The 23,363-nt window shown below is 55.2% G+C and overlaps 1 protein-coding gene across 1 annotated transcript in view; it reads left to right on the top strand.

Moving 5' to 3' along the window:
- Window positions 1-23,363, top strand: part of RYR1 (ryanodine receptor 1) — a 135,329-nt gene that overhangs the window by 45,580 nt on the left and 66,386 nt on the right. The window contains exons 32-51 of the mRNA XM_075536656.1: window positions 356-516; window positions 963-1,128; window positions 3,879-3,965; window positions 4,130-4,356; window positions 6,400-7,012; window positions 9,546-9,809; window positions 10,150-10,350; window positions 10,679-10,790; window positions 13,872-14,015; window positions 15,065-15,338; window positions 16,412-16,526; window positions 16,614-16,746; window positions 17,079-17,173; window positions 18,765-18,900; window positions 19,108-19,294; window positions 19,393-19,501; window positions 20,612-20,732; window positions 20,806-20,975; window positions 22,011-22,231; window positions 22,327-22,417. Coding sequence (XP_075392771.1) covers window positions 356-516; window positions 963-1,128; window positions 3,879-3,965; window positions 4,130-4,356; window positions 6,400-7,012; window positions 9,546-9,809; window positions 10,150-10,350; window positions 10,679-10,790; window positions 13,872-14,015; window positions 15,065-15,338; window positions 16,412-16,526; window positions 16,614-16,746; window positions 17,079-17,173; window positions 18,765-18,900; window positions 19,108-19,294; window positions 19,393-19,501; window positions 20,612-20,732; window positions 20,806-20,975; window positions 22,011-22,231; window positions 22,327-22,417 — 3,627 coding nt within the window. The remainder of the gene's footprint in view (window positions 1-355; window positions 517-962; window positions 1,129-3,878; window positions 3,966-4,129; window positions 4,357-6,399; window positions 7,013-9,545; window positions 9,810-10,149; window positions 10,351-10,678; window positions 10,791-13,871; window positions 14,016-15,064; window positions 15,339-16,411; window positions 16,527-16,613; window positions 16,747-17,078; window positions 17,174-18,764; window positions 18,901-19,107; window positions 19,295-19,392; window positions 19,502-20,611; window positions 20,733-20,805; window positions 20,976-22,010; window positions 22,232-22,326; window positions 22,418-23,363) is intronic.

Genomic DNA, 23,363 nt, shown 5'->3' with positions numbered 1-23,363 from the left:
GGCTGGTGGGTTTGAACTGCTGACCTTGCAGTGAGTAGCGTAACATCTAACCCACTGGGCCACCAGGCCACCTTTGTTATGGTAGTGCCAGCTATGCTTTCTAACTTTGCCGGATCCTACGGTGGGCCCTCAGGTTTAGGGTGGTGTCACAGAATAGTCCCTAGGAATTCCTGAATCTGGGAAACCACACCAGTAGACACAGAAACAGAGAAACATGGGCCCAAGAGGTCCCGAGTCCATTGCTTTCTTGTAAAACTCTCAGAGAACCCCGAAGGAAACCCACCCACAATCCCAGGGAACCTCAGACTCTTCGGTCGTCGCCTACTGACCCGTGGTCTCCCCCTTGCCTCCCCAGTACTATTACTCTGTGAGAGTCTTCGCTGGCCAGGAGCCCAGCTGTGTGTGGGTGGGCTGGGTCACCCCTGACTACCATCAGCATGACATGAACTTCGACCTCAGCAAGGTCCGGGCGGTGACAGTGACCATGGGGGATGAACAAGGCAACGTCCACAGCAGGTGCGGGGGTGGGGGGTGGGCACTGTGGGGTGGAGGCAGTGCCTGGGGTGGAACCTGGGCCCCTGGATCCTCTCTGTGGAGTAAAAAAAAAACACCCTGTGGAGTTTTTCCTGCTTTTAGCCCTCCTCGCACCTTTTCCCGTCCAATTTGTTTTCCGTCTCCCCTTTCTCTGATCTTGCTTTTCTGCATTGGCTCTTTGCTCCTCTTGCCTCCTTTCCCCACATCATTTCCTTTCTCTTCTTTCTTCTTCGGCTCCCTTTCCTGTTCCTCCTTCCATCGACCCTCGCCAGCTTCTACGAATCCCAGGCTCTGGCACGAGGGCCTCAGTCTGCGGGTGATGGGAGTTTGTGGGAAGGGCCGGAGGTCTCGTCCTCTGGGAGCTCGGGAGAGGGTGTGTCCGGGGTCCGGAGCACCTCCGCTGAAGTGATCACTCTCGTCTCCTTCAGCCTCAAGTGCAGCAACTGCTACATGGTGTGGGGTGGGGACTTCGTGAGCCCTGGGCAACAGGGGCGCGTCAGCCATACGGACCTCGTCATTGGCTGCCTGGTGGATTTGGCCACCGGCTTAATGACCTTCACCGCCAATGGCAAAGAGAGCAACACCTTTTTCCAGGTGAGTCCGACCCTCAGCTACCTGTCAACTGCATGACCATTGGCAGTCCTCCCAGACAGCTGAATCCCAGCAAACCCAACAAACCACACTCACTGGCACTGAGTGGATGCTGACTAGTGGTGACCTTGCAGGACAGGTAGACTGTCCTCTGTGAGTTTTCAAGGCTGTGACTCTTTGCAGGGAGTCCTGTTGTTCTCCTGAATCCTGGAGAGACAGGACCCAAACAGACCCTCGTCCTGTCCTCGGGACCAGCCCAATCTGGGATGACCCTGAGTAACCACCTTGTGGAACCATCTAGAATTTAAAATGGGTACATTAAGGTCCAGAGGGCAGAGCGCTCTCCTGAGGTCCAGGGAGGAGAGGGCAGAGCATTGACTTTGACAGAGGTCTGTGTTCCCCTTGGGCGGGTGACACGAGCCATCATTTCTACACCAATCACAACACACTCTCACGCGGACCAGCGCCTTGACACGAGCATCTGCTTTGCAACGTTCTAGTGAAACAATTGTCAGCATATGCCAAAACCGAAGGAATGATACGGCCAACACCTTTCCACCCACCAAGTGGAGTCTACCACCAACGCTTGCCTACCCTGGCTGTCACTCGGTTATCCACCTGTTGTTGCTAGGCACCATCCATCATTTCTGACTCATAGCAACCCCATCTCAGAGGACCAATGGACTCACTGGGTGGATTTGAACCACCAACCTTTCAGTTGGCTGCCAAGTGCTTAACCCCTGTGCCACCAGGGCGCCTTTGAAAAAATTCACCTGCCCATCCTTTGATGGGCTTTACAGAACTTTATTTTAAATAGAAACTTACCAAAAGAGCATCATAAACCACCGGGAACCCACCACGCAGCTTCAACTCTCATCTCCTCACAGTCCCTCATCCTGTTTCATCTTTACCTGCTACTTCTCCCCCCCCCCCCCCACATACACACACACTCATAGGATGCTTTTGAAGACAATCCCAGACATCCTATGGCGTCATCTCTTTTCCATAGGCATGTCTAAACTGTAAAAATCCGTTTTCAACACATAACCATTGGACACTCTACCCCATCTTTTAAAAATCCAGGAGAACAAACCCAATCTTGCGCCAGTTAGCACGGCAGCGTTATCCACCCCCTCCCCCCAAGGCAGGGACGGCCCATGCGCCCATGGCAAGATGAGCAGAGAAGCGAAACGTGACAGGGACCAGTGTAGTGGGACACCCTCCAGTCACCACGGGCAAGATACTCGATGGACCACTGAAAACACGATGCTGAGGGCCTCTAATAAGTCAGGCTGCAGGCCAAAGACCGCAAGAGCCAGCATAGATTCGGCGTACAGAACAAGCAGATGCATAGAGCAAAGCTCACCAGGGCAGCAGTTCTCAACCTGTGGGTGGTGACCCCTTTGTGGGGGGTTGAAGGACCCTTTCACCGGGGTTGCCCGATCATAAGTGTCAAAATGACAGCTATGAAGCAGCAATGAAAATAACTTTATGCTTGGGGTCACCACCACATGAGGGACTGTAGTCAAGGGTCGTAGGAAGGTTGAGAATCACTACTCTTGGGGTTACCAGGTATGGGGGGTGGTGTTAGGTGAAGGGGAGAATAGGGGCCTCTTGCTGAAGCAGCAGTGAGTTTCTGTTTGAGGTGATGAAAACTTTTGGAAATAGATGATGCTCCTGGCTTCTTTTTCTTTTAAAAAATCATTTAATTGGGGCTCATACAGCTCTTATCACAATCCATCCATCCACTGTGTCAAGCACATTTGTACATGTGTTGCCATCATCATTCTCAAGTGATAATGGTTTCACAAGATGGTGACTATAAGTAATGTCACCGAATTGTACCCTTCAATGGCCAAAATACATTTTTTTGTTTTCTAGTTTACAATCATTGTTTAAATAAAATTTTAAAAACCCATAATTCCCAAATGTCATTGACTGTCCAGCCCGCAGTCAACGCCCCCTGGTCATCGATGTCAGAAGGCTTTTCCCACTCGCTTGTTTGAGACAGAATCTAAAGAAGGTCATACAGGTTTGGCTGCTCTGTTCCGTGAGTCTCTTCTCATCTGGAAGTCTCTCCCCGGCATCGCTTTGCTCTCTGATGTTGATTTGTTGGGGAAACCAGGCTGTTGGTCCTGCAGACCTTGTGCTGACCGCTGACCGGGGCTGGGAGCCTCCATGCCACCCAAGAGCTCCTGAGCGCGGCAGGACCTCGGGCCCCACCCCGTATCTGCTGAATCAGAATCTGCACGTGTAGCTGTCCTGGGAGAGTCACCTGCATTTTAGTGTCTACAAAGAGCTGGCTTGGTTCCCCCCAGTGGGTCTGGTCTGTGGTATCCTTGTCACACTCTTCCTGTCCAATGGGAGTTGGGCTCTCGAGGCATCTTGAGAGGCCGGGTGGGCGTGGCCAGGGTGGCGTCCCCAATGGTGATGGCTGGGTAGGCGCCACTGGGCAGGGAGAAGTACAGGGAGAGGACCCTTCCTGGGTCTTGATGGAAGAGGCCACTGGGAGAGAAATAGGTGTGACGCTCCTGATGGAGGGACATTAGGGTGCAAAGGCCTAGCGACAGGGTGTTGTGGGGAAGACAGCAGAGAATGGCCCTGCTGGATCAGGGGCTGAGGCCCAAGGTCAACCCCAAGGCCACGCGAGCACCTGTCACACCCGAGTCTGTATCTGCAGGAGCCACCAGGGCCCAGAGGTTGGGCTCCGGAGTCGGCATCCCCATGAGCCCCAACCCCTTCTCCCTTGCCAGGTGGAACCCAACACGAAGCTGTTTCCTGCCACCTTTGTCCTGCCCACGCACCAGAATGTTGTCCAGTTTGAGCTGGGGAAGCTGAAGGTCAGCGGGCAAGGATGGAGGGCGGGAGGGATGGGAAGGTCGGGCTGGCAGAGGGGGCTCCCTGGGGAGGTGGCCACCCGGGAGGTGGGCCTCCCTGGTGGTGGGGAGGCAGGCTGGGGAGGTCTGTGGGTCCTGAGGCTCCCTGTGTGTCTCTGTGGCCTTAGAACATCATGCCGCTATCAGCTGCCATGTTCCTGAGTGAGCGCAAGAACCCAGCCCCGCAGTGCCCGCCGCGGCTGGAGGTGCAGATGCTGATGCCCGTCTCCTGGAGCCGCATGCCCAACCACTTCCTGCAGGTGGAGACACGGCGGGCCAGCGAGCGCCTGGGCTGGGCTGTGCAGTGCGAGGACCCGCTGACCATGATGGCGCTACACATCCCCGAGGAGAACCGGTCAGGGCCAGCCCGGGCCCCCAGGGGTGGGGCGGCTCCAGCATGCCCTCTGGGGTCTGGATCCAGTTCAGGTCCCCTCCTCTTAGACCGCCAAGGGTTCCAGGCAACACTTCTGGTGGGTGGGTGGGTGGGCTCAGAGAGACCTAGACAGGCCCACCCCAGGTGCCTAGATCAACCTCAGACCACCCCTGGCTGACCTCAGAGGGGCCCAGACCCACTTTGCTGATGTTAGCTGTCATCGAGTCGCTGCCAACCATAGTGACCTTGTGACCACAGAGCAAAACGCTGCCCACTCCCGTACCAGCCGCAAAGCTGGTCCTAAATTTGAGCCATGGCAACAGTCTGCCCCCTGGAGAGGGTCTTCCGCCGCTTCACGACCCCTCTGCTCTACCCAGCACAATGGCCTTCTCCAGGGGCCGGACTCTCCAGACAACCTGGGCCAAGGCTGTGAGACGCAATCTCGCTGTCCTGCCTCCAGGGAGCACCCTGGCCACATTGCTAGGAGACCCACTTCAGGAACACAGATCTACCTGGGGAGACCCTAAATCAGCGGTTCTCAACCTGTGGGTCGCGACCCCTTTGGGGGTCGAACGACCCTTTCACAGGGGTCGCCTGATTTATAACAGTAGCAAAATGATAGTAACGAAGTAGCAACGAGAATAATGTTTTGGTTGGGGGATCACCGCAACATGAGCAACTGTCTCAGGGGGCCTCAGACTCACTTCAGGAAGGCCCAAACCTACCTAGATCCACCTCAGGGGACCCTCGAGTCACTCAGAGGACCCTAAACACCTCAGGGAGCCCAGAAAATACCCCAGGGGATTTCAAAACCCAACTCTTCCAGCCTCCAACTGGTAGCGACCCTGCAGGACAAGAGTAGAACGGCCCTGCTGGAGCGCGGGGCAGAAAACGTCAACCTGTTCCCACAAGTGTACGATGGGGCTTCTAGCAAAATGGACTTCTGAGCTGCTGGAAGTTTCCCGTGAAGCCCTCATGTACCTCAGGGAACCCTGGACATCAGAGAGGCCAGGACCCCCTTAGAACAGAGGTTCTCAGCCTTCCTAATGCCCAAACCCTTTCATCGTTCCTCATGTGGTGGTGATCCCCAACCATAAAATTATTGATACTTCATCGCTGTGATTTTGCCACTGTTATGAAACAGGTGACCCCTGTGAAATGGTCGTTTGACCCCCAAAGGGGTCTCGACCCATAGGTTGAGAACCACTGCCCTAGAGGGAGCCTTGGTGGCATAGTGGGTTGGTGACTCATGGGCTGCTCATTGCAAGGTCAGCGGTTCGAAAGCACCACCTGCTCCGTAGGAGAAAGATGAGGCTAAGAACATCTCCCCTCCCCCTGAGGCAGGTCTGCCTGGTCCTCCAAGGTCACTATGAGTCAGAATTGACTCCATGGCAGCAAGCTTGGTTTGGGTGAGGTCGTGCCTCAGGTGCTGGGGAGCTATCAAAAAGCAAAACCGCAGAGACATCCTGTCCTCCTGTAGTTTACATGCTAGTGTCTCTCAGACACAGCCAGGGGCCTCAGACCTGCTGGAGGTGGTCAGCCCCAATCTAGGGATCCCAGGTGCCCCTCAGTCAGAAGGCCTTCTCCATGTCAGGAACCCCAGGGCCCCCAACCACCGCAGGGAGCTATTCAAGGGGCCTCTCGTCCCAGTAGGGAGGCCCTGAACCTTTGAAAGATCCCTAGACCCCACCCCACACACTGTACCACAGCACCCAGGCCCAGGGGGACACTGGCCTCCCCAAAGGGAGCCGCAAACAGGCATACAAGCATCTTTGTCGCCCTGGTGACTTAGTGGGTGGTGCGTCAGGCTGCTCACACCCCTAAGGTCAGCCGTTTTAAAGTACCAGCTGCTCCGCTGGTCCAGAATTGCTGTCTCTGCAGATCCCACCTGGCCGTTCCGCCCTGTCCTCTAGGGTCGCCGAGAGTCAGAGTGGATTCGATGGCCGTGAGGGGTTGGGGTTGGGGTTGGGTTTTGTCTCGGGGTCCCCATGCGCTGCCTCATCTGCCCGCCCGCCCCCGCCGCAGGTGCATGGACATCCTGGAGCTGTCGGAGCGCCTGGACCTGCAGCGCTTCCATTCCCACACGCTGGGCCTCTACCGCGCCGTGTGCGCGCTGGGCAACAACCGCGTGGCGCACGCCCTGTGCAGCCACGTGGACGAGGCGCAGCTGCTGCACGCGCTGGAGGACGCGCACCTGCCCGGCGCGCTGCGCGCGGGCTACTACGACCTGCTGCTGAGCATCCACCTGGAGAGCGCCTGCCGCAGCCGCCGCTCCATGCTCTCCGAGTACATCGTGCCGCTCACCGCGCAGACGCGCGCCATCACCCTCTTCCCTGCCGGCCAGGGCGCGGCCGATGGGCCTCCCAGGCACGGCCTGCCCGGCGTCGGGGTCACCACCTCGCTGCGGCCCCCGCATCACTTCTCGCCTCCCTGTTTTGTTGCCGCCCTGCCGTCAGCCAAGGGGGCCGAAGCCCCGGTCCGCCTCAGCCCTGCCATCCCGCTGGAGGCCCTGCGGGACAAGGCGCTGAGGATGCTCGGGGAGGCGGTGCGGGACGGCGGGCAGCACGCACGTGACCCCGTCGGGGGCTCAGTGGAGTTCCAGTTTGTGCCGGTGCTCAAGCTTGTGTCCACCCTTCTGGTAAGGGCTTCCTTCCACCTCCCTGCGTCCCATCCTTCCACGGTCCAAAGAGTCCATCCAGGTGGACCCCAGGCCCGACCACTTAGGCACCTGCCGCCTTTCCATGTATCCTTGGCCCTCTTCCTCCTCCTCCTCCTCCTATTCCTCCTCCTCCTCCTCCTCCTCCTTTCTCCTGCTCTTCCTCCTGCGCTCACTCCGTTTACTTATGCCCATTCACCCATCCTTCATTCATCTATCCATTCATTTCTTTCTTCTTTTCATCCATCCATCCAACCAGACAGCCGTCTTCACCTACCACTCCATCCCTCAAGCCATCCACCTTTCCATCCATCCATCCATATATAAATGCACCCCCTCATCTTCCCTTCCACAGTCAGTTCTTCGATGTTTCCTCAGATCCATATCTGTCCATCCGTATGATCACCCGTCTACCCAGCCTTCAATCTCTGCCCATTCATCCTTCCTTTCGCCAACCTGCGTGTCTATCCACCATTCCAGCCACCCATCGATCCAACTACCCCTGTTTGTTCATCTCTTCTCTACTTCCTTCCATCCGTCCATCCTCCTCCTCCTCCTCCCTATGCATCCACCCATCTGCACATCTCTCCATCTGTACCCCTGCCCACAGTTCCATCCACTTACCCTTCTCTGCCTACCTGCCCATTGGCCGTGTCTTTCTTAAGCAATGTATATGCCCATCAGTCGATCCTTTATTTCATGCTTCCATTCACTTCCTCATCTACTAATCCATCCAGCTTTCTTCACACAAACTATTCACCACCCACCCAGCCCACACTCATGTTCTTTATCTGTTTTTAATTAACTGATTGATTAATTAATTAATTTGATGCACAAGTGTTTATTTGAAGTAATATCCTGGCAGGTTTTTTAATTTGGTTTTGTTTGAAAAAAATCATTTTATTAGGAGCTCATACAACTCTTATCACAATCCATACATACATCAGTGTGTAAAGCCCATTTGTACTCTGTTTATTTACTCACTCACACATCTCCCTGCACACCCATCTATCCACCTACCCTCCTAAGCTCACATTGTTTACCCTTCTGCCACCCACCTCCACCTTTGTCTCTGCATCTGCATCTACTCCTCCGGCATCCACCCAGCCTTCCCCTCCAAACCTCCACCGTTCTAATCACTCATCCTGCAAGCTACCCAGTCTCCTCTCCACGAACCCGCCTCGCTCATTGTCTCACCCTCGCTTTCTCCACACGGCTTCCCTTCCATGCCCCCTCTCTAGCTCCACGTACTAATGTGTTCCTTACGTTGACTGACCGATGGTTTCTGCTGAGAGGTAGAAGGGAGCTATAGGAGTTTCCATCAGGGGTACGGTGTGCCTCTGTCCAGAGTCCCATACTCTCGAGCTTAGGAGGCAGAGGAAGGGCCTTTACCTGTGGAAGTAGAAGGATGGGTGTTTTGCTCAGCGGTCGGGAAGGAGCCCTGAGAAAGGAATGCTGACACGTTCGGTTGCTAACTGCAGAGTCAGCCGTTTGAGACCACCAGCAGCCCTATGGGAGAAGGTGGGACTTTCTCCGCACATAAGGAGGTCCAGTTCAAACAAAAACGTATGGTGAGAACCAAGGGGACTTGGAGCAGAGACCCCCAAACCCATCTGTAGACAATGGGACATCCCCAACAGGGAAGAGATGAGTCATCCAGGGCGCTGCAAAGCACTGATGAGACACGCAATATTCCTCTGGTTCCTTGAGGTGTCCTCACCCCCCACCCCCATGACCCCAGTGATGCCTCTCACTTTGGACTAGACCGGAGCATGCGCACAGGTGTGGATAAGAGATAAGAGCTCACGACACAGGCAAGCCAGGAGCAGGAATGGGAATAGCAATACCAGGAGGGGAGGGGGGAAGTGGGGGAGAGGAGGGGAGGAAGGCAGAACTGAGCATAATGATCAACAACAATCACACACACACCCCTCCAGGGGGGACAAACAACAGCAACCATGGTGAAGGGAGACAGTGGTCGGTGTGAGATATGAAAATAATAATAATTTACAATTTATCAGGGAGTTGCGAGGGGCAGGGAAGAGCTGATGCCAAGGGCTCAATAGAAAGTAATTTTTTAGAAAAGAATGATGGCAACATATGTACTAATATACCTGATACAACTGATGTATGGATTGTAATAAGAGTTGTAAGAACCCCCAATGAAATGATTAAAAAAAAAACAAAACTAAAAGAATTCTAAACAAAAAAAAGAGTTACAGTTTCAGAAACTCACAGGGGCAGTTCTGCCCTGTCCTGTAGGGTCACTATGAGTCGGCATCGACTCGATGGCAGTGGGTGAGTTAGATGGTCTGAACGTGAGAGGACCTCAAGGGGTGGACGCTATGGCAGGAAGATGCAAGCCTGCGTCTCGCAGGAGTCATGGGAGCCCGTGCAGGACTGGCTGTGCCGTGTGCAGTAGCAGCAGGACTGGGAAGTGGAGCCAGGGCCTGACGAGGTGGGAGTCCCCCCTAGCCCCCCAACAACAGCGAAGGACTCCGCCTTGGTCCTATAGGTGATGGGGGTCTTTAGTGACGAGGACGTAAAACAGATCCTGAAGATGATTGAGCCCGAAGTCTTCACTGAGGTAGAAGAGGAGGAGGAGGAAGAGGAGGAGGAGGAGGAAGAGGATGAAGAAGAGAAGGAGGAGGATGAGGAGGCAGAGGCAGAGGAGAAAGAAGAGGAGGAAAAAGAAGAGGAGGCAGCAGAAGGGGGGAAAGAAGAAGGCTTGGAGGAGGGCCTTCTCCAGATGAAGTTGCCCGAGTCTGTGAAGTTACAGGTTGGTTGGTTCTTCTTCATTTCCACCTCTATCCCTCTGGGCTGGGAGACACACAGCCTGGTGGAGTTTGGGGCGTTGTCCCGAGGCGGTGGGGAGTAGTGGACGTGAAGGAAGAACAGAGCAGGGATGGTGGCTTGCAATGATCCCTCTGGGTGCCAGGTGGGAGGTGACCTGAGAGTCGAGACCATAGCTGAGTCTGACTGAAGGATCCAGGGGGAGCTGGTGGTGGCTGGATCAGGACAGGGCCCCAGGGAGGGATGAGAAAGCCAGAAAGGTGTCCAGGCAGTTCTGATGGCCTCCCTGCCCTGACTCGCATGGCTTTGTGGGCGTTGCCCCCCAGATGTGCCACCTGCTGGAGTATTTCTGTGACCAAGAGCTGCAGCACCGCGTGGAGTCCCTCGCAGCCTTTGCAGAACGCTACGTGGACCAGCTCCAGGGCAACCAGCGGAGCCGCTATGTCCTCCTCATGAAAGCCTTCACCATGTCTGCCGCCGAGACTGCCCGACGGACCCGAGAGTTCCGCTCCCCACCCCAGGAGCAGGTACTTCCAGCCCACTGTCTAAATCCTGACTTCTACCCTCCCTCCTCCTCTGAGACCTGGGTACTCAACCTCTAACCCCTGCCTGATCTCTAGGCGCCAACGACACACTCATGCCTGACTCCCATGCCGCTCTCTAAACCAACCTGACTTTTGCGTCGCCTGTCCTCTGATCCTGACCCTTTTCAAGCCGCTGACCCTCGTGTCCGAGATCTCTTATTACTAGCTCACACGCTGACTCGGGCCACGGGAGCTTCCTTTGTGGCTGGACCTTCGAGTTCCCGATGTGTGGTCTTGGACTCTCACTCTGGCCTGTCTCCTCCTTCTCTAGATCAACATGCTACTGCACTTCAAAGATGGTGCGGACGAGGAAGATTGTCCACTCCCGGAGGAGCTTCAGCAGGAGCTGCTCAACTTCCATCAAGACCTGTTGGCACACTGTGGTAAGAGAGGGTCATCTGCTCGGGAGGGTCTCAGGAAGGTTCCCCAGACTTCCTGGCCGTCAGCATCTACAGTGATGCTGAGTATTGGTAGAATGAACTGAATAGATAGATGTCTCAATAAATGGATGATGAGTGGAAGGATGTGTTTATATGGGTCTTTGGGTGGATGGGCAGATGGATGATGGCTGTGGACAGGTGAGTGGATGGGTTTGTGCCCTGATGGGGAAAAGATGTGATATATAAAGCAATAGATGAAGAAATTAGTTGGATGTTGGGAACTGATTGTAGTAGCAATTATACAGTCTACGTGATTGAAATATGGAAAGATACATGGAGCCCCTAATAAAATGAGATATGTGTTAAGTCCCAACTAATCAACAAATAAATCAAAGTTTTTTTTCTAAGAGAAAGAAACAGCTGGATAAAGGAGTCAATGAATGCCGTCCGTTGTTTCTGATGAGAGGCCAGCTGATGATCTTATGAAAATTTCCTTGAATGTGATGAGCCATTGTTCTCTGGCTCTTTCCAGGTTTCCTCTTGCCCTTTTGGTGGGTTAAGTATGATGCGTTTAGGTGTGGAGAGATCGGAAACTCCCCTGGTTACAGTTCCCTGAACTTCTTGATCGGTCGATAAATACTTTTTCTAAAATCTGAGCCGTGTCAGGCCATTGATTTTCAAGCATTCTTTTTCCTGCTTCTTTTCTCTGAGACTCTGTACTGCATCGATATATTTGCACCCCTGACACTGCTCCACGGACCTCCGAGAGGCTGTGCAGTTTCTCTTCATCCTCTTATTTTTCCCTTTTCTCAGAGTGGGTCGTCCCTAAGGCCCTCTCTCCACATTTGCTCTCTCTCTCTCACCAGCTCAAAGACGCAGGTGACTCCTCCGGCGAGGATTTATTTGGGTTGTTTTACCTGGTCAACCAGAATGTCTGTGCGATTCCTTTCCCGCGGTAGATATTTAGTTGTCCGTAGGATCTCTTTGGTGAAGAATTAGCATCGCACTTGCCTTGAGCTTTTAGAACAGGTGAAGTGCCACCAAGTTGGTGCCAGTTCCTACCCGCCCTGTGTACGGCGGCACACCACACGGCTCCAGCCTGTGCCCTCCTCAGGACCAGCGTTCCGAGTGCTCATCGTCACAGCCACCGTGGCCGCTCATGTCACCAAGGGCTGTGCTCTAGTGACGTCCGTGACATGGCTTTTCAACTGCACTCTTTGTAACTCCCACCCAGCAACTTTTCTTCCTGATGAGCCTGGGTAAGAGAATGGGAAGGAAGATGCAGCTAGGCCTTGGGCTAATGAGTTTAATTCTCCCTGGACCTTGCACAGTCAGAGCAAGTCAGACATCACCTCCGTGTCCTTTTTAACAAGGGTCCTTCCCCCTTTATGGTGACCCCCTACTTCACCAAGCACGATGTCCTTCTCCAAGGACTGGCTTCTACTGATGACCTGTCCAAAGCGTAGGAGATGAAGTCTTCCTCCTCCTCCTCCTTCTTACCCTGCTCTAGGGAGCATCTGCACTTTCCATCTTCCAAGACAGGCTGTTCACTCTCCTGGCTCACTCACTCGCACCGCCAGCAAGTCGCCTCCAGATCAGAGCGACCATCTCGGACAGAGTAGAACTGACCTTGTGGCTTTCCACCCTTTTGGTGGAGTAGAAAGCCTCATCTTTCACCTAGTCTTCTGGCAGTCCCGGATACAGCCAGTATTTATTGCCAACACCATCATTCGACTGCATCGATTCTTTGGTCTTCCTTATTGATTCATTGTCCAGGTTTCACACATATAGGAAGCAATGGAAAATACCGTGACACGGCAGCTTTGCCCTCCAAGTAACATCTCCGCTTCTGTAACACTTTAAAGATATCTTTTGCAACACATTTGCCCAATGTACTAATCCATCGCTTGATCTACTTATTTATCTTGTAAATGTTGCCCTTATATCTTAAAAATAAAACCACACACACCTTTTATATTTATAGTGCTAACATTAGGTCAAGGTTTACAGAGAAAATCATTCATTTTTACACTCCACCATTCATCTTGAATTTGACCCAACTCATCCATCCCAATCCTCTCAACGTGCCATTCCCATTTCTCACTTTCTCCTGGTGTTTCCCGTTCCCATTCCCCCTTTTCTCAGAAAGTTGTCCTTGAGTAAAGGCTGCATTTTTCATCTTAAAGGGTTGATTCGTCTCACTGGAGGGTGAGTCTGGCAGGTCCCACACATCTTTGCCCACCCAGGCAGCCTGGTCTCGTGGGTGATTTTGAGTTCAGTTGCACATCTTCCTCCCTCTTTACTCAGGACCTTCTCCGGGGTCCTTTTCAGAACCGTCGGTAGTGGTAGCCGGGCGGTCGTTTGATTCCTTGGCCGCTGCTTCCGTGGGCATCGACTGTGGATCCCAGCAAAATGAAGTCCTTGGCGATTTCAACATTCTCTCCATGCATCATGATGTTTCTCATTGATCCAGTTGTAAGGATTTTCTTTTCTTTAAAAAAAAAAAGAAGAAAGTTTTACTGGCACTTCATCCACATAGCATACAATTCAATAGTTCCGTCAGATGGAGAAGAGTTGTACAATCATCCCCACAGTCTATTTGAAAACATTCCATTCTCCACATACTCATTGTTATTCGTGTAATTCTTTTGTTAAGTTGTGGCCCAAATAGAAACAAAACGTTCTCCAATTCAGCAACTTCTACATGTATCATTCCATGCCATTGATTACACTCTCTGTGTTGTACTAGTATCGATACCCTTTTCAAATTATTCCGTCACCGTTAACATAAACTCAATGGCCCCTAAGCGAACACTCTTCCTCTTTTTGGGGGGGGGGGTCGGGGAGGTATGGACTTTGTTTTCTTTAAACATGATGTCTTTTGAGCCTTTGACCATATTTACAATGGCTGGTTTTAAAGACAAATTCTTCAAAGAATGAATAAGTCAACAACCTGGGAACATATCGAGAAATATGTACAAAAAGGAAAAAGATGCTCCTTCATCTGGGAGAAGAATGAATGAAGTGAATGAGTGGATGACAGAGCAAACGGGTGGATGGCATTCCCTCCCTTCTTAAATGCAGGAATCCAGCTGGACGGGGAGGAGGAAGAGCCGGAGGAAGAGGCGACGCTGGGCAGCCGACTGCGAAGCCTGCTGGAGAAAGTGCGGCTGGTGCAGAAGAAGGAGAAGACCGAGGACGAGCCCCCCGAAGAGGAACATAAACCTCGTGAGAGCTGCTGCCACCCGGGGGGGGACCAGGGTTAGGGCCCCTGTGCTCGGGGAGGTGCTGGGACCACAATGAGGATGCAAGGGAGGAGCAGGTGTGCAGGGATAAGAGAGGAAGAGACGAGGGCTGAGGAAACAGGAGCGATGAGGTGGCATGGCTCAAATACGGGGGTACGTAATACATGTGTTGGACCATCCACGCCGGATGGTGGCAACTCCTGTTCCATGCTTCCAGGACCCTGTATCTTGCCTTTGTTTCTGTTTTTCCTCTCTCTGTCCGTGAAGAGAGGATTATGCAGAGGGGACAAGATAAAGAGTTCTGCTAAAGGTTAGGCAGATGTGTCGTGATGCAGACTGCCGCCTCTAACAAGGGAAGGGCGGAATCCCTAATGTTGCTACAGGATTTATTGCACGACGTGGAAGACAGTTCTGTTGGGCCAGCTCTTTGCCAGGCACGGGTAGCTGGTTGGGGGGATGCAGTAGAGAGAACATGCAAAGGCCTCAGGAAGCTTAGACTATCATAACAAGCAAACACATGCAAATATAAATACATCATGGTGTCAGGCGGACTATCAGTCTTCGCTTCTGGAAACACTGGCCCGAGACGGAGAACAAGAGACGGAAAGACTCATGGGTGGTGGAGGTAGAGAAGGGAAGGCTCCCAGAGAACACTAGGGAGTTGCTTGGACACCAGCTTCCAAGGACGCCGAGTCCTTCCCAGCATGACTTTGGGTTGATTGTCTCGCTTGGTGAAAATGTGGGCGGGAATTTCACAGAACAGTTGCCATTGTGCTTTGTGCCTTCCCTGTTGTCAGGTGAAGTGTGTGGGGTCATGGTCTTGGATGCTGCAGTTGGTGGGGGGGGTGTTTTCTTCCAGAAATTTGGGCAGAGCCCATTGGTCTGCTCATTCAGGTAAAGAGAGCATGAGTGAGGCAGGCGGAAGTGTGGGCAGCTGGGACCTGAGAGAAGCCTTCTCAAAAGAGGGCCCGTCCGCGCTGTTCTAGCTCAGGCTGGCACGTGCTCCCCTGACGCTCGGTGCTCCGTCCCCAGAATCCCTGCAGGAGCTGGTGTCCCACACGGTGGTGCGTTGGGCCCAGGAGGACTTCGTGCAGAGCCCAGAGCTGGTTCGGGCCATGTTCAGCCTCCTGCACCGGCAGTACGATGGGCTCGGGGAGCTGCTGCGCGCCCTGCCTCGGGCGTACACCATCTCGCCGTCCTCAGTGGAGGACACCATGAGCCTGCTGGAGTGTCTCAGCCAGATCCGCTCCCTGCTGATTGTGCAGATGGGCCCCCTGGAGGAGAACCTCATGATCCAGAGCATTGGGTGAGCCCTCCCCCCTTCTGCGGACTGCACGGCCCCAGAGAAAGGAGCGGAGCCTTCTCCAGCCCCAGCCTGACCCTCAGGCTCCCCAGATTCAGATCCTGTTACTTTCCCCTCCCCCTGGGCCTAGCCCTCCCCCAGCATGATATACCCCCACACTGGGCAGCTAATCCATCTCACTGGGCTCGCTCCTTTCCCTTCCCTCTCGGCCCGCCTCCGGAGTCACAGCTCCGAGTCAACATTCTCCACGTGTGGAGTTCCGTGACCTTGGCCATGTTCATCACGGGATGGGGCTGTCACTGCCGCCCATTTCTAAATCATTCGGTCGCCATTAACAGGAAACCGGTCCCCCTCTGAGTCCTTCGCCCTGCCCTCCCTGGGGACCAGCCCACACATTTGCCTGTTGCCCATAGGTGGGGTCAGAGGATCGGTGTCCATTTGTGATGGACTGATTTGAGATGGGATTCCCCCCCCACCCCGGCAGGAGCAGGCCTCAGAGCTCCCGCTGCCTTCCCAGCTGAGCGATGCTCCCTGGCGGGGATGAGCCCCATTTTCCTTCTCCATTCATCTGTTGATGTACACTCGGGTAGCTTCCACCTCTGGGCTATTGTGAACTTTGGGCTGCAAGGGACGCTGGCGGGCATCCGCTCCGGCATACTCTTTATGAGCTTCCATTTGTTCGTGGCATGGACAAGGGCCCAACTCTCCCGCTGCCTTGTAGCGAGGCTGCCCAAGAGGCCTGGGGGCAGTCATCGGTCATCACAGGATCCAACCCATCCCCTCAGCAAGCACTTATTGAGCACCTGCTGTGTGTCGGGCCCTGTGTTCGGCCCTGGAGAATGCAATGGGTGCCATGACTGAGATCGCTGCCCTTTCTCGTGAGACAAGGCCTGATACCGGCTCCCGCCTCCCCAAGTAGATGTAATGCTTGAGAGGAGTGGAGCTGTGCCAAGTGGGGCAGGGCCGGATGCAGAGCAAGCATGGTAGCGGCGATGGCTGTCCCAAGGTGGGAGGCCATCCCTGCAAGTGGGTCTCACTTGACCCCTGGTGACCCGGTGCATGCTACCTGTCCCCAGAAACATCATGAACAACAGAGTCTTCTACCAGCACCCGAACCTGATGCGGGCTCTGGGCATGCATGAGACGGTCATGGAGGTCATGGTCAATGTCCTTGGGGGAGGCGAGTCCAAGGTACGTCATGGGGGTCAGCGGGCCAGGAGCTCAGGACCCGGGGCCAGGCCCTGACCAGCCACCCCCCCATCCCCTGCCTGCCCCCAGGAGATCCGCTTCCCCAAGATGGTGACAAGTTGCTGTCGTTTCCTTTGCTACTTCTGCCGCATCAGCCGGCAGAACCAGCGATCCATGTTTGACCACCTGAGTTACCTGCTGGAGAACAGTGGCATCGGCCTGGGTAAGGGCCCTCAGCCAGGGGCCACCCTGCCGAGCCCACCCGGCTCTGCCCGCTCCTCCCCTGACTGCAGCAGACAGTGCTGGGGAGGCGAGGGCCACCCAGACAGGCCTGGCCTGGCCCCTGAAGTGTTCACAGTGCAATGGGAAAGGCAGACGCCTCCCAGGCAGCAACAGCCCAGGGTGGTCAGGGTTAGAATTTGGGAAGCACAGAACAGAGGAAGCCCCCAACCCAGCCTGGCAAAGGAGGTGGTCCGGAAGGACTTCTTGGAGGAGGTGAGACAAGCAGAAGCAAGACAGGCCCCCGATCATTCTCACCCCTTCCCACCCCCACAGGTATGCAGGGGTCCACACCCCTGGACGTGGCAGCTGCCTCGGTCATCGACAACAATGAGCTGGCCTTGGCCTTGCAGGAGCAGGACCTGGAGAAGGTGTGGAGGGTGGCCCTCGGATCCAGGGAGGAGGAGGCGGGCTCTCACCTGACCCTGAGAGGCACCTGCTGGCTCTGGGCCCATTAGTAAAGGGGCACTTGTGGGTGGTGTGGGCTGAATCAGAAGGCCAGGAATTTGGAGGGAGAGGACAGGACCCAGTTCCTCCTTTGTGGGGCACCCTACTCTCCCGCTCCAGGCTGTGTGGCCTTAGAATGTGTCTGGGGGCGTCTCTGCACCCCTTCCTTCTGTGTTTACCACGAAGGCTGTGGGCTCTGGCGCTCAGAGAGCTGGGTTCGCCTTCCTGGCTGTGTGAGCTTGGGCAGGAGACTACGTACATTCGCCGCACTCCTTCCTCCCCATTTTCTCCCGAGTAGAATGAGCACGGTCATAGAAGCCACCTCACAGATTGGTTCTCAGGATCCAGAGAGTCCATCTTGGAAGTATTGAAAATAACGCTCAAGAATGTTTTGCTGTTAGGGTACTAGTCTTTGCTTGGCACATACTCAGGGAGTGACTATTATGTGCTAAGTAGTCCTGGTGGGGCGGTGGGTTAAACACAGGGCTGCTAACCACAAGGTTTGTAGTTTGAAAACATCAGCCCTTCCAAGGGAGAAAGATGAGGCTTGTGAGCTCCTGTGAAACCATACTGGCTCCAAGAGCCCCAGAGTGCTGTGAGTGAGAAATGTCTCAGTGGCGGTCTCGGTGCGTGTTGGGATTTGCCTCAGGCCATAGGGATACGACAGAGATCACCACCATTCAACACCTTTGTCCTTGAGAAGCTGGTGCTCTAGTTTGGAAGACAGGTGAGGAATAAGATAAATAAGGGCATGAGTTGGTGATGAAGGGATCAAGTGTCAGGAAGGTGTGCACGTTTAGACAAGAGGAGTCAGAGAAAGGCTTGCTGGGAAAGGGGCTTTGGAGTCTAGCTCTGAAGGAGGTACAAGGGGGTCCTGTGGGAATCAGGGGTAAGAGCAGTCCAGGCAGCGGCAAAAGCCAGTGCAAAGGCCCTGCGGCAGGAATGAACATGTGGCGTTTAAGGACCAGCAGAGACCAGCAGGTGTGGAACAGAGTGCATTGGAGGTGGGGGAGCGTGGCGAGAGGTCAGGGCAAGCAGAGGATTGGTCTGACTCAGAGGTTCACTGGCTCCCGGTGGCTGTGTGGGGAACACACTCGCGGAGCTGTGCTGAGAACAAGAGGCTTTCTGACAGATCTGGCAGGAGACCAGGTGGACAGGACCTTGGTTCATGTTGCCAAGAGGCCCAAGCATGAGTGGAACTGAGGGGGCTCTTGGAGGAGCCCTGGTGGGCTACCCAGGGCATTGCAAACCACAAACAAGGCCAGCCGTTTGAAACACCCCCACCCCCACCCCACCCCGCCCCTCTCTCTGTGAACAAGATGAGGTTTCTGTTCCAATCAAGAATGGCAGTCAGAGAGGACCACAAGGTAGCTCCACCCTGTCCTGTAGGGTCGCTGTGAGTCGCCCCGACTTGACAGCAGTGAGTTGGGGTTTTCTTGGATGAGGTGCCCCTGAGCCTTGGGGAGAAGGTTGCTGTGGGTCTGGCCTCTGGTTGAGCTCCCTTCCTGTCCCCAGGTGGTATCCTACCTAGCAGGCTGTGGCGTCCAAAGCTGCCCCATGCTCCTGGCCAAAGGGTACCCTGACATCGGCTGGAACCCCTGCGGGGGCGAGCGATACTTGGATTTCCTGCGCTTTGCCGTCTTCGTCAATGGTGAGCCAGGAGCGGGTGGTGTGTGGGTATGTGCGCACTGGGGAGAGGGCCGTGCATGGGTGGGTGCATGTGTATGGAGTCAGGAGCCTGGCCTGTGCCGGGGTCCCTCCACAGGGGCACGGGCACTGGGCAGGGTGCGGGAGGTCCTGGGCCGCGGGGAGGGTCCCTGGGCTGCTCTCCTGAGCTCCCCCACCCCGCGGGCGGCAGGCGAGAGCGTGGAGGAGAACGCCAACGTGGTGGTGCGGCTGCTGATCCGCAAGCCCGAGTGCTTCGGGCCCGCGCTGCGCGGCGAGGGCGGCTCCGGGCTGCTGGCCGCCATCGAGGAAGCCATCCGCATCTCTGAGGACCCCGCGCGGGACGGCCCGGGCGTGCGCAGGGACCGCCGGCGCGAGCAGTGAGTGCCCCCCAACCCCGCAGCCATCCCAATCCCCGCGCGTGCCCCGGATGCCTCCTCCACCCACTCACCCACCCACCCACCCGCCTTTCCCGCAGCTTCGGGGAGGAGCCCCCCGAGGAAAACCGGGTGCACCTGGGACACGCCATCATGTCCTTCTACGCCGCCTTGATCGACCTGCTGGGACGCTGTGCTCCGGAGATGCACGTGAGCCCTGCAGGCCTGGGCAGCTGGGCCGAGGACAAGCGCGTGCTCTATCCCACTGCCTACTAAGCGGGCACCGCAGGGCTAGGGCCAGTCATCCAGACAGCGTTAGCCCCCGTCCTCCCAGGTCTCCAGGTCACCACCAGGCCGGGAGAGCCCGAGGGGCTGCATTGGGACCATAGGCAGGGCGCTTGGGGGAGTCCTGGGGCTGTAGCAACCAGAGGAGGCAGCAGAGCGCAAGTAACAGCTCCTTTTAACCAGAGGGGTCCCCCTTGAGCCCCCTCCTTCTCATCCACACCCTATAGGTCAGGGTAGGAAACACCCCCGCCCCCACCCCCACCCCTCGTGGGCTTCTCAGACTGCAGACCTTCACCAGAGCAGACAGCTTCCTCTTTCTCCCAGGTGGTGGGTTGGAACTGCTGACCTTGCCGTTAGCAGCCCATCATGTAGATCCAGGAGATCCATCAGCTCCTTAGGGGAAGTGAACCAGAACCAGACCAAACTCACTACCGTTGTGTTGATTCGGACCCACAACGCCCCCATAGGGCAGGGTAGAATTTCCCTTCTAGGTATGAAGGTTTTCTCACGGGGAGCCACTGCTGGACCTCCAAGACCAACCTGGCTCTTAGCAGCTGGTTGTAAGGCACTCCACCAGCGGGGCTCCAGTAGCCCCTGTAGGGCTGTCTGAAAACCTCAGAGGCCCCAAAGTTGATTGTATTTCAGATAGAGCAGAGGCTGTGTGTGTGTGTGTGTGTGTGTGTGTGTTTCCAGAGAGTGGTGATGAAGGAATGATTGAGGAAGCTGTCTGATCAGATCTCTTTGGAGACTAAAATGTTTTCACAAAAGTCAGCGACTGCCCCCCTCTGATATCAGACCCCCTGGTGTCTCACAAGCCCCCTTTGTTGGATGGATCTTTGCAAGACAGTTGGCTGATGCAGCAGAGAGGTCTGAAGGAAGATGCCTTCCGGAGGGGAATTTCCCAGCTGTGAGAAGGGCCCATGATTTCAGGCCTGGCCTGGAATTTTGGCGTCCCAAGAGAAGGAGGGCAGGATGGGTGGGATATAGCAGTGACCATGTGGGGCACCCGATAACCTGCCCACCCACCCCCTCCAGCTGATCCAAGCCGGCAAAGGCGAGGCCCTGCGGATCCGCGCCATCCTGCGCTCCCTTGTGCCCCTGGACGACCTCGTGGGCATCATCAGTCTCCCACTGCAGATCCCCACCCTGGGCAAAGGTGCGGAGGGGCCTAGGGGGAAGTAGGTGGGGTTCAAAGAGCACCCCTGACTCTCTGCCCGCCCTGCCCATAGATGGGGCTCTGGTACAACCAAAGATGTCAGCCTCCTTCGTGCCAGACCACAAAGCATCCATTGTGCTCTTCCTGGACCGTGTGTACGGCATCGAGAGCCAGGACTTCTTACTGCATGTCCTGGACGTGGGCTTTCTGCCGGACATGAGGGCAGCTGCCTCGCTGGACACGGTGAGCAACCCTACCCAGCCTGGCCACCTCCCCGGCCTCCAGAGGGGCACAGGAGATGGGTCCTGCCGATGGTAGCAGCAACACACCCGTTTGACCCAAGATCTTGTGTACAGATCGTAACCCCCGACATCAAGAGTAAAAAGCACAAGGCAAACTCACTGTCACTGGGTGGATTCTGACTCATGGTGAGCCTAGAGGACAGAGTAGAACTGCCCCCATAGGTTCTGAGCCCACCCCTCTTTAAAGGAGCTGAAAACCTCATTTTGCTCCCAGGACGTGGCTGGTGGTTTTGAGATTGTTGACCTTGTGCTTACAGCCGAACGCGTAACCCACTGTCATCAGGGCCTCCTGAGCGGAGTACGAGGCTAGAAGTCAGAAACCAGGATGCTGTCTTTCCGGAAAGGCTTTCTCTCCCTGTCACCTCTGGAGTGGGGAGGTCCCGGTCTCCTTTGAGCTTCTATTCTGGGAGCACTTCCTGTACTGGGCACCTCCCTTCCCCCAGCCCTGCTTCCTAGCTCTCTGATTTAATCTTTTAAAAAAATCATTTTATTGGGGGCTGGTACAACTCTGATCACAATCCATCCATCCATTGTGGCAAGCATAGTTAATCTCATATCTCAAAAGAGATGGGCTCAGGATATAGTTTACACACATCCAGCCTCATTAGCACACTAAAGACCACCCATTCCCAGATTGGATTAGAACCAGTCAGAGAGGTTAGAATTTACAACACATATTGAGGAGAGGCAAGGGACCCAATTCAATGGGTATAAGGGACATTAAAACAAAAATCTAAACACGACCCACTGCCACAGAGTCGATTACAGCCCCCAATGACTCTGCATAGGGCTTCTGAGGTCGTAACCCTTGCCAGGAACACCCAGCTTCATCTTTCTCCCACAGAGCGGCTGGTAGATTTGAACCCCTGACCTCATGGTTAGCAGTCCAATGCCTACCCGACAGTGTCACCAGGACAACCCTAGGAATGCTAACAGGCAGCTGATAGATGCCCCCACCCTGTGCTCCGTGCCCCAGGCCACTTTCAGCACCACGGAGATGGCGCTGGCGCTGAACCGCTACCTCTGCCTGGCGGTGCTGCCGCTCATCACCAAGTGCGCGCCTCTGTTCGCCGGCACCGAGCACCGCGCCATCATGGTCGACTCCATGCTTCACACCGTGTACCGCCTGTCCCGCGGCCGCTCGCTCACCAAGGCGCAGCGCGACGTCATCGAGGACTGCCTGATGGCGCTCTGCAGGTGCGGCCCGCCCTGGGGGTGCGCACTGTCCTGGGGTGGGGGCGGGAGAGGCGGCCCCAGAGCCCGCACCCACCGCCCTGTGCGCGCCCTCGCAGGTACATCCGCCCGTCCATGCTGCAGCACCTGCTGCGGCGGCTGGTCTTCGACGTGCCCATCCTCAACGAGTTCGCCAAGATGCCACTCAAGGTGAGGGTCCATCCGCAGGCGTGAGCTAGCTCCCTAGTCCCCACCCTCAAATTCCCGGCGCGCACACACACGATCTCATCAGCATTCTTGATTCGCCTTTGCGCATGGTTAGGATTCCTGGCACATGGTCTGTTTTTTACATCAGTTGCATTTAACTGGCCTACCAGTGAGCCAGCCCCACCTCAATGAACATATATTTCCAGGGGGCACACCATTTTTCCCAATCAGCAGGTTCATCCCCAGGCCCAGACCACGGGCCTCACACCAGGAAACTCTCAGGCAGCCAGTCAATTTGGACTCACAACGACGCTAGAGGGCAGAGTAGAACTGGCCCTGTGGGTTGCTGGAGCCGGTTAGTCTGTACAAGCCTTCCTCCCTCCGAGCAGCGGAGTTGGATCTGGCTACGTAGTGGGTAGCAGCCCAACGTGTAACCCAGCACACCGCCAGGGCTTCTCGGCTGTTTACCTAGAGTGCTGCGTCTGTTTTCTTTGACACGCTCATTTGCATAAGGACAGATCCCTCCATGTGTCTGTCCCTTTGCACCTTGTCTCACCCAGATTCATTATCATCCTGCTTATTAGTGTAAGGCGACAGCAGCCACATCCATCTCTGACTTAGTGTCCCTGCCCTTAAATTGAGAAACCTGCTGCCACAGGGCAGTGTAGAACCGCCCCCTAGTTTTCCTGAGGCTTTGAATCTTTATGGGCCCACACAGCCTCATCTTTCTCCTGCAGAGTGACTAGTGGGTTTGAACCAACGACCTTGTGGTTGTCACTGTCCCACCCAGGGGGTCCTTAGGCTTTAAATTACAATACTACTCATTATGTATGTCTTTCCTTATTCCTATGTAATTTGCATAAGCCATACCGCCTTTCTCATGTGAAAGCACTGCCATACCGCCCCCCCCCCCAGTCCTCCCCACCCCACCTCTTCGCTGGCCTGCCCT

Source organism: Tenrec ecaudatus, chromosome 18 (assembly GCF_050624435.1).
Source record: "Tenrec ecaudatus isolate mTenEca1 chromosome 18, mTenEca1.hap1, whole genome shotgun sequence".
NCBI lineage: Eukaryota > Metazoa > Chordata > Mammalia > Afrosoricida > Tenrecidae > Tenrec > Tenrec ecaudatus.
The sequence above is the reverse complement of the archived record's forward strand: the minus strand, read 5'-3'. Positions and strand labels throughout refer to the sequence as shown.